The 9,927-nt window shown below is 34.3% G+C and overlaps 2 protein-coding genes across 2 annotated transcripts in view; both read left to right on the top strand.

Moving 5' to 3' along the window:
• Positions 1 to 9,927, top strand: part of COX6B (Cytochrome c oxidase subunit 6B) — a 28,361-nt gene that overhangs the window by 491 nt on the left and 17,943 nt on the right. The gene's annotated exons all lie outside the window — the stretch shown is intronic.
• On the top strand, positions 16 to 9,410 carry LOC138713273 (uncharacterized). Its single transcript, XM_069845238.1, has 2 exons — positions 16 to 99; positions 7,311 to 9,410. Exon 2 carries the CDS (start codon positions 7,379 to 7,381, stop codon positions 8,435 to 8,437), a length of 1,059 nt encoding a protein of 352 aa, XP_069701339.1. The 5' UTR covers positions 16 to 99; positions 7,311 to 7,378; the 3' UTR covers positions 8,438 to 9,410.

The raw sequence follows: 9,927 nt of genomic DNA, 5'->3' as shown, positions 1-9,927 counted from the left end.
TTATCGTTTGAAACCTTTACCAACAGATTGCAGAGTTATCTGTTAATAATGAAAGCACTTCCTTCTTCAGGCGTCGGCCATTTTATTCAGTTATAAGAGGTAGGATAATAGGTATACATTTTTGGATATTTTGATTAAAGGGCTGCATAAATGAGTTGTTATTAGTGTTTAGAAATATATTTTGTTGTGTTGTTGATTTTTGTATGTTATGTGTATATTTTGTGGCTGTTTTATTGGATGTCTTGTGTTATAAACTGTAAGAAATGTTGTCCTCTGCAGACAGACAAGGTCTTGATTTTAGTAAGCATCTTTTTGACCTATTACATGCAGAAGATAAGGGACTGTGAGATGCTTGTTTTATTTTATATATTTGGGTAACATTTATTTATGTATTTTTGCCTATGAAAAAGAGTGGGGTACTTTTTGTAGAAGTAACTTGTGGCTAGGCATCGGTATTTTAAAGGAAATTCTAAACGGACAGAAATATGTAGCTATATTCGAAATCATATTTGAACTTTAATTTTTTCATAAAAATTCCAAATTTTTGCGGTGACTAAGTTAAATAAGTTTGGGGTTCTTGATTTCTTTCCATACTGTGGCCTTTATTAATTTAATTTGTTCATTTGGTGTTTTATCTCGCATATAGTTTATTAAAGATTTGAAAGGGATTTGTGTAGTTTTAGTATACGTACCCAAGTTTTACGTACGATCCATTTGATATAGACGTTTATAGATTTTTAACCAAGAAAATTTTTCGAGAGACATGGAAAATAATTTTCGTGCACCCTATCACCTGGTAGCTTTCTCTTTGAACATATTTTTATAAATGTTACTGGTGAATTTGCTAACGTTTATTAAAGTTTTATATGTGGTTTGTTTTACGTGTTACCAGTAGGGTTACATTTAATTTGATTCCCTAGACCTACGTCTGTGGATAATTTGTCAGCACTCATGTGTAGGCTTTATAGGCCTACATGAATTCTCAGTAGTCTGTTTGCTATTTATATTATCTGCATTAGCAATTACTAACCTTGGTGTATAATTATTAAATGAATGTAGGCCTAATACAACTGAGTTGTGAAATAGTAGCTTTGTACACTTGTCATATATGACAGTCACTAGAATTCGAATTTTAAATGCTTTGTTTAATGTAACCATTTTTGTTGTGTTAATTGTGTATATGCGTGTGTGTGTGTGTGTTCTTTGGTGCCCTTCTGTTCTGTAATATGAGTATTTGCTTTTGCTTTTAATACTAATAACTCTTCCAATTAACTCGTGAACATCTGAGGTAAACCTTTAGTAAATTCAGGGTACATAAATTCATGAGTATTGTGACTGTCAAGCATCAGTAATAAAATTCTATTGTTTACAAATCTGTAATGAGAGGGGAAAGCCAGAGAGAAAAGCTAGCCTAGGCCTACATTATAGACTTTTTTTTTTTTTTTTTTTTTACGGCTTCTGTAAGGTATAAGTTATTGCGATAATATGTTGTTTTAGTTTGCAGCCACAAATACTTTCGACATAAAAATCGTTTGATACTTACCCTCTCGCCCCACTTGTTACAAATTACTAAAATAACATGAACAAGATTCAGAACGAATTACTAGTGAAGTGGTCATTTTCCCTAATATTGCGTCCTGGACCTCTCGAGTGGTATTTGTATCAAGTAAGGAGGGGCTACAACAGTGCATTGGGATATACAGCTAAGAATCAAACTATTTTTATGTTGGATTATTTGTGACTGGAAGCTAAAACAATGTATTTATCACTATAATATACATCTCGCAAAAGTCAGTAAATCAAAAGAGAATTATGTCTTTGGTGCAGCTTTTCAGGATGATTACATTTCTGTTTAATAAAATAAATTAGATATCAGATCTTTCTTTAAAGTTAATCCTGTATAATTTTAATTTTGAAGTTGGTTTGTTTACGTTTGACTGTAGGCTAATTAAAATTGAAATGTCATTTAGGATGGCATTTAAATTATTTTAAAAATGTCTTTCTGGTAATTAGGCTATGTAGTAAGCATTGGCCGGGACATGTTCCTGCAGTAGGAGTCCATGGCACATACATTACCAAATACCGTACATACAAATCATTTAATTCATTTTTCAACATTTTCTTATGATTGATATATTGTCAGCTTATTTACACTAACTGTGCCCAGAACTTCTAAGACGGGAGTATGGTGGTCTGTCTAATGCTTACTACATAATTACTATCTGCCCATTGGTCTTAGTCAGATCTTGAATCTTTCTTGCACGTGGCCATTTATCCATACTTACCATGCTCTCATAGTGACATAAAACACTGAAGTGGAAGCTGGCCTATTAGAATATTAACGGCAGTCTGATATACAAGTATAAACATTGAAATATCAACGCAAGAAAGGGAAATAGGTAATAGGTAAGAAAGAAACATTAGGTAATTCAGCTCTTAGCTAGCTAATCTAACCAAACCTTACATTACTTAGCCTAAGAAACGTAAGTAGGCTAATTATGTGACCATGCAATACTAAATACAACTATACTGTATATAATGCATAATGAAAAGTACAGGGGAAAAACCTGATAAGCCACGTTTTACTGTTTTTACAGGAGAACAAGTTAAAAGTTTTCACACCAATTATAGCTTATTGTATTGTCTTTGGGTAATCGTTCTTCAAATTTCTTTTGACTAATGAGGTTGTTATTCTGTAAGTTAAACTATATAAGTTTACATTACCTGAGCTACTACGACATCTAAAACAAAAAATCGATCATTTTCGACTTTATCACATTTTTCCCCTGTGCTCTTCATATATTTCAAAACTTATATAGGTTGCTATATTCGTTAGCTGAAGCAGGAGAGTAAACCAGACTTTCTCGTGTATATATAGGTACTGATAATGTAGATTTTTATTTACTTCCGTTTACCATATGTGTTGATTTCAATCATTATGTGACCTCATCCGATTCTTTAATATACCATAATCAGAGTGGTAAAATAGTGCTTTATGTATGTGACCTACACTTGCATGATGGGCACAATGTGACTTGCAATATATTACGTGTTACATTAAAAAACTTCGCCCTTTGATTCATTCTGTTCCCATATGCGTAAGTGGTATAAACGAGCATTCCATATTTTACGAAGATTGTTTGAAAATCAGTGAGAAATGTGGAAAGGATTTAGTGTAGATTCCTAGGAGAAACAGTAGTTACGCCACAGTCTACTATATACAGTCACGAAGCTTGAGTTTTGAGAGTGCTAGAAACAGACTGTGACGGTACTATTTTGCATTGCCTGTAATGAGGCGATATTAGCGATCCTAGTGGTGAGCAACTATCTAATGTTTGCATATTTACTACATATTGAGCTTCGCGTTTGTATATACTAGACTGTGGTTTTTAGACATGAAACTACACGTGTGATACAGTTTAGAGTCTTACTACATAATTGATAGAAGTGTAACATCAGACTTATCATTAGTTGGACAAACTGTAGTAGTGGTAAAATAGATATATCATTTCATTCTTATAATGTTTTAAGGCCTTCGTAAATCGAAAGAAGAGAAAGATGACTGAAATAATCGGAAAGAATTCTTCCTAACCTTAATATACAATAATAAAAATAGAAAATATGTTAATGTGGAAATGTAAATACCATTCCAATCAACAAAAATAAATACAGGCCTAACCGAAACAATGCAATTTATATTCTTAAGAAGTGGCCTTAGAAAATAACCTTTACAAAAATATATACATGGAAATAGTACCTTCTGGAATTATTTCACATTGACATTGGCTATCATTTTTAATTTCTTGATTGACATGGTAGTAGAGAAGATTATTATGGTAGTGCAAGAATCAAATTGGAAAATTATGTCCCATATAGCTACATAATAATTCGTAAAATTTGCCTTTTCGTAATTTTGTTGTCGAGACATTTGTGTACAATACTGTAGCTTTCTGTGAATTCATTTTATTTTGAGATAGACTTGCATTACAAATTGCGTAATGTTAGCTACAAATATAAAAAAAAGTTGCTATACAGAACCTTATGAAATAATGATACATATTTTAATGGAGGAAAGTGTTTTGAAACTGCTCAAAATTTCCCTTAAATGTGATTTCCCACAATTGTTTCTGAAGACCAACATTTTAAATGTTCAGTTTCATGAGAAGGTTATTCATTTTATCATGTACTTCAAATATACTTATATCATTTGCGTTTGTAGACACAGATGAACTTACAGAAGCTTTGAAGACTTGATCTCAATGAAGAACAAAAACTGTGAAATAAAAATACCTAGTTGTATCATCTTATACAAAAAAAAAATAAAATCAAATAATAATAATAATAATAATAATAAAATAAAAGTGACTGGCTGCCATATGCTAAGTCTCTTTTAGAAGACTTGGCTTAGGTTGGAGCACCTGAAAGGCGGAGTTACATTAACAGGGGTAACAAGGGGTAAATTAAGTGCAGCATAAAAATTCTCTATCTTAATGATTATAAATACATCAGATTTTTCCTCATGCGTACCAGGCACTGTCCGAAGATAGACTTAAACAGTCGCCCTGGGTGGCAGAGTTGGTATAGCGCTGGCCTTCTGTGCTCGAGGTTGCGGGTTCGATCCTGACCCAGGTCGATGGCATTTAAGTGTGCTTAAATGCGACAGACTCATGTCACTAGATTTAGCGGCATGTAAAAGAACTCCTGTGGGACAAAATTCCGGCACACGGGTGACGCTGATATAATCTCTGCAGTTGTGAGCGTCTTTAAATAAACCATAATTAAAAAAAATTAGACTTAAATAAATTCACGCTACAGGAGATCAGTAATTTTTTGTGTCTAAGATGACTGTAGATGTCATGAACTGAAATTAATGACACACCATTCTGGTGGATCATTATAAAAATTGCTTTTTGCACAGAATATTAAGAAACATTACCTGCTTTCATGTGATTTATTTTGTAATTTCCACATTGAAACTTAAAATTGCAATCATGTTACATCTGAATACACCATCAAATGTCTTTTGGTGCCTCTTATAAAGTTTCTCTTTTAGGTATTTCAGTAATAAAAATTGGCGGAACATAGTGGTTGTCATTTAAAACTAAGAATTCTATTGTCATTTAAAACTAAGAATTTTATCTTCTTTATCTTGATGCACGTGTACTTAGGGTTTATTATTACATTTATTACAAAAGAAGTAAACAGTTCAACAAGGCAACATGTATAATAAAGTTTAATGACCTCTAAATATGGGTTACAAGCTCTTGAACTTGAATTACAACACAGTTTTGTCTCTCCCAATAAGGATTAAGAAACATACTGGTAACACATTTGAATGAAAGCAAAGTTCATTGACATCCCTAAATGCCAGACCTTCATATCCCACCTTCTCAGAAGCATAATCTGCTTGATCTTCTGGCCACATGGTGTGATGACTGCGAGACAGGAAGGCAATAAGTTCGCATTTTCTTCAGGACTTACTGTTAGTGTGATCTTAAGAGCATTATAGGCGAACATGATCTTGACTGAGCTGTTAACATGTTAGACAAGTCAACGTTTTTACCTCATGGAAGAGAATTAATTTGTTTCCAAAGAATTATGAGAATGGGAAAGTTCACTTAATTCCTTATAAGTGAACATTGTTTTCAAAAATATTAGTTCTCTAGGTATGAAGCCCAACCGAGATTTTTAATGTAGGCTTGATATTAAATAATTTCAATGTATCACTTAAATTGTTATTGCCTTTTAATTCAAATTCCAAATAGGTAATGTTACAATATTCAATGTATAAGTTACTTTTTATTTAATTAATTTTTTTTTTTGTGAATTGTAACAAAAGTAATATATCACAAGATCAGGATTGCTACAAGTCTTCTTTAATAAAGGTGGTATTTATTATTTTAAATACACAGTTTAAATCATTCACAAAAACAGGAGTGGTAAGCACATTAAAACTCAGGCTAAAAAAAAGTTTGAAATAATTCCTCGGATTCCTTAATGCAAAATACGAAAGCTAAATCTGTAGAATGAGAAGTATGTATGTTTAGTAAGCAGCACCAATAAGCCAGGGGATAATGAGGTAGAGTTGCCAGTTTTTTTTCTCCCTGCAGTGCATAAATCACTGACTAGTAACATAGTTCACTAATTAGACTTATGATGTGTACAACAATTGTTCTTCTTCTGACATATAATATTGGCAAGTGAGATGTACTGCCTGATAATAGATGTATCAGCCAGTATCTCAGTCATGGAATAATGTTGTTAATAGTGCACTATTTATTTCAGAATAGGTGAAGATGGTATTTATTTTCTTTAGAAAGCGGGGTAAAAAGTTGAATACAGATCTATTTTGTGATCTGTATTTATAGTATTTTATTTTATTTATGAGACATCTGAATGCCTACCATATCAAACAGAATTGTAAATATCAGATATGTCTTTAGGATTTTACAATAGGCATCTATCAGATTGGATTTTTTTTTTATTTACTGATTAAAAACTCAAGTATTTCACTAGTTGAGAGATTGTAAGAGTGAAAAATGCTGTCTTTTGAAATATGTAGTTTTCTGTTTTAAAAAATCGTAGTGGGATGAGAACAGAAGTAGGTGGGGATGGGAAGGTGTGTGCACCACGAAGTAATTATTGGTAAAGTCAGGTGATAGACGGAATATGTATCTAAACTTACTGTTCAGGAATATATTACCTAGAGCAGTGGAGTAAATTTCTGATGTTTTTTTTTCCCCCACATGCTTTTTTTTTTTTTTTTTTTTTTTTAGTGTTAGGAAAGAACGTTAGTTTAAATTACATAGTGCATTCCCAATTCTAGAAAAATAAAAGTTGTTTTTAGGCAATGTCAGTTATATATAACATTTAAAAATCTCTTGGAAGTCTGGCTGAAATAACTTATTGTGCCTTATTAACAGAAGTGGATGATGATGCATTTTACACTTTATATTAAGTTGGAAAATAGATCTCATCTTTGTGATGTGATGTACCAAGAGGTATTGCATTCCATTTATTCCCTTTTCAGGAGTGGTCTGCAGCACAAATGTACATTTTGAATGATTTGTCTCAGACTTTGTTTCAGTTGACAAAATGATTGGTAATGAGAGACCTGTGTTAACCAGTGCTGATGCTTTGCATGTAAGGGAAGTTTTGTTGTGTGATTGGAAATGTGGTTTACAATGATGGATTGTGGTTCCAGAAAAATATGACGGTGCTGAAAGGTTTGTGAGGTGCAGAAACGAACTCAGAAAGGTTACTGTGTTGGTAGCACCTTAATTACACCAGGCAGTTTCTCTTCATTTTAGGTGGACAGACCTGAGACAGACAGAGAGAGAGAGAAGCGAGTTGGGGAGAGTCCTGCTCCACACTAACCATGGTGTATCATAGGTTGGACAGCGGTGGTTCGAGCTCTGCTGACACCGCTGCCAGAAGACACTCCGAGTCCTCGCGGGGGTCTGCTCGAGATGATGAAGAACGCCCCAAGTCTAGAGACGGCAGGGAAGACTCCAAGTATAGTAGTGATTATATGAGAGGTAGTTCGAGATACAAAGATGGGAGGTACTCTGAAGGTTCCAGATCAAGAAATGGCAAAGATGATGGGAAGTATGGTGATAGTTCAAGATATTCGAAAGACTCGAGGTCTAGAGATGGAAGGGAAGACGGGAAATATTATGACAGGTCCAGGGATAGTAGAGAGGAAGGTTCCAGGTACAGGGAAGGAAAGGATGACAGATATTCAGACAGTTCAAGATACGACAGTCCGCGATATGTGGAAGGTTCCAGATACTCTGAAGGTCGTTATTCTGAGGGATCGAGGTACAGTTCTGGGGGATCGAGATTCAGCAGTGCTGGAGGAAATGGAGAAGGCTGGTACTCTGATTCATCACGTTACAGGGATGATCAGAACAGATATTATAGTGGGAGTTCGAGATACCATGGGGAAGATGGAAGCAGCGGCTATGATCAGAGTGACAGCACCCACTATGATAGGGAAGATACAGCGACAGATGATTCAGCTGCAAATGCCACAAGTCCCGAGGAAAAACACAAGAACGTGTTTCAGAATGATGGAAGCTTTTTAGAAATGTTCAAAAAAATGCAAGAAGCTAACAAGGCCAACAACAAAACTGAGACAACCGAAACAACAGTAACAGAGCCTACTACTATTGAAGCTAGCACAAGTAGTGTCAAACAGGAGGTAACACCCCGGCCAGTTGCTGCTGTTGTGCCCAGACGAGGAATAGCTACAGGAATTGTGGGCAAAAGAAGAGGTGGACGTGTCCTTCCAACAGGAATGGTGAAAAAACAGAAACGAGATGAAGAGGAGGAGGAAACGCCAAAGGATGCTTGGTCGATATACATGGCCGAAGTTCGTAAATATAAGGAAGCATCATGTGAAGAGGAAGGAAAAACACGTCCCCTTGTTAAATAAGCTTACTTCACAACTTGGAAGATGACAGTTTTTATCATTACTTCCATTGCTTAAGTATGCTGTAGCTTCCAAAGACATTGTTGCTTTGGAATTGTGATTAACTGAGTTCAGATACCTGAACAGTGCACTACACTTAACATAATGCTGCTTTTCACAAGTCACTCCTTTTGGACTTCCTGCCAGTGTGTGACACGTACAGTTTCAAATGTTGGCTTCTGTACAGAAACTACCACTCATGCTTCCAAATTGCATACATGCCATCAGCTCGGCTGTGATTCATCATTATGTTGAACTTCGTTTTAAACATTTCCACTCCTATCTGTAACAATTAGTTATATCTTAATCTTGATTTGCAAAAAACTACAGTCTTCTAAAACATGCTGGATTTATTTGTCGTTATAGTATAAACATAACTGAATATTTTGATGTGGGTTTGATTAGTGCTGTATACAAAATACTGTCTAAACTCTGTAGTGCCAATGTACTTTCTATTGAACAATCATGAGCGAGTAAGTTTTTATTATGAAAAAAATCTCAGACTCATCATGGTAAACACTTAGAGTGAATCTCTGTGAAACACTATTATGTGATTTTGAACTATGATTTTGTGATGTATATTCAGTGGTTGGAAGAGACAGTATTGTCTGTTAACACAGTGCATTGTGTGGGATTTCTGGAGTGAATGAAGTATCGCGTGATGTACATTTCAAAGGTCTGGATGTTTGATGACTTTACCTTCCACTCTTTTCCTAGTTAATCTTTTCTGGAACTTGCAGCTGATGAACATTGCGTTGTGAAGTGCTTGGAGATACTGTTTCTTCAGTTTAAGCTGTAAATATTTCATATATACTGGGTGACATTTCATAAGTGTTGTGTTTCATACATCATGAAGTTTTGTGTGGTTAATGGTTGATCATGTTGTGAGTGATGGATCAGTGTTCCACTTTTCAAAAGGAAGAATTCATTTGTAAATATGGTAAGTAGTACGAGAGATTGGTGCCTCAGACCACATCCATCATTGTAACCAAATTTGTGCATGAATTGTCTTGTCTTTTCTTTTTTCCCCCCACAAGTTTTATTTCGCCCGCTTAATTAGTAGTAATTTTAATAATTAATATAACTTACCATATTTAAGTAGTTCTGTAAGGGGGAAAATTGGGCACATCCAGTAAAGATTTTTTTTATAAGGTAAATTTAGTTATACTTAAAAATAGCAAAATACATTGATTTCTGTTGTCTCTTCACCAGATGAAACACGAAACATATGATGTTATTGGAATTATTTGTGTGAAATATCTTCCGATATAATCTAAATAATAGATATATGCAGAGAGCTTTTTAATAAAATATTACGTAAGATTATAAATGAAATTAGTAATAGAATATTCAGCAAGATTTCGTGATTGTATCAGCTTCCTTGACTGAATAGTACCTACTCTTTTTCTCGGAAATACAGATTTTGTCACTTAAATCACCTGTACAGAAAGTCT

The sequence above is a fragment of the Periplaneta americana genome, chromosome 14, assembly GCF_040183065.1.
Source record: "Periplaneta americana isolate PAMFEO1 chromosome 14, P.americana_PAMFEO1_priV1, whole genome shotgun sequence".
NCBI classification, from domain to species: Eukaryota; Metazoa; Arthropoda; class Insecta; order Blattodea; family Blattidae; genus Periplaneta; species Periplaneta americana.
The sequence above is the reverse complement of the archived record's forward strand: the minus strand, read 5'-3'. Positions and strand labels throughout refer to the sequence as shown.

Excerpts from the sequence above, each read along its gene's own strand:
- LOC138713273 (XM_069845238.1), top strand. The coding sequence starts at position 7,379 with ATGGTGTATCATAGGTTGGACAGCGGTGGTTCGAGCTCTGCTGACACC.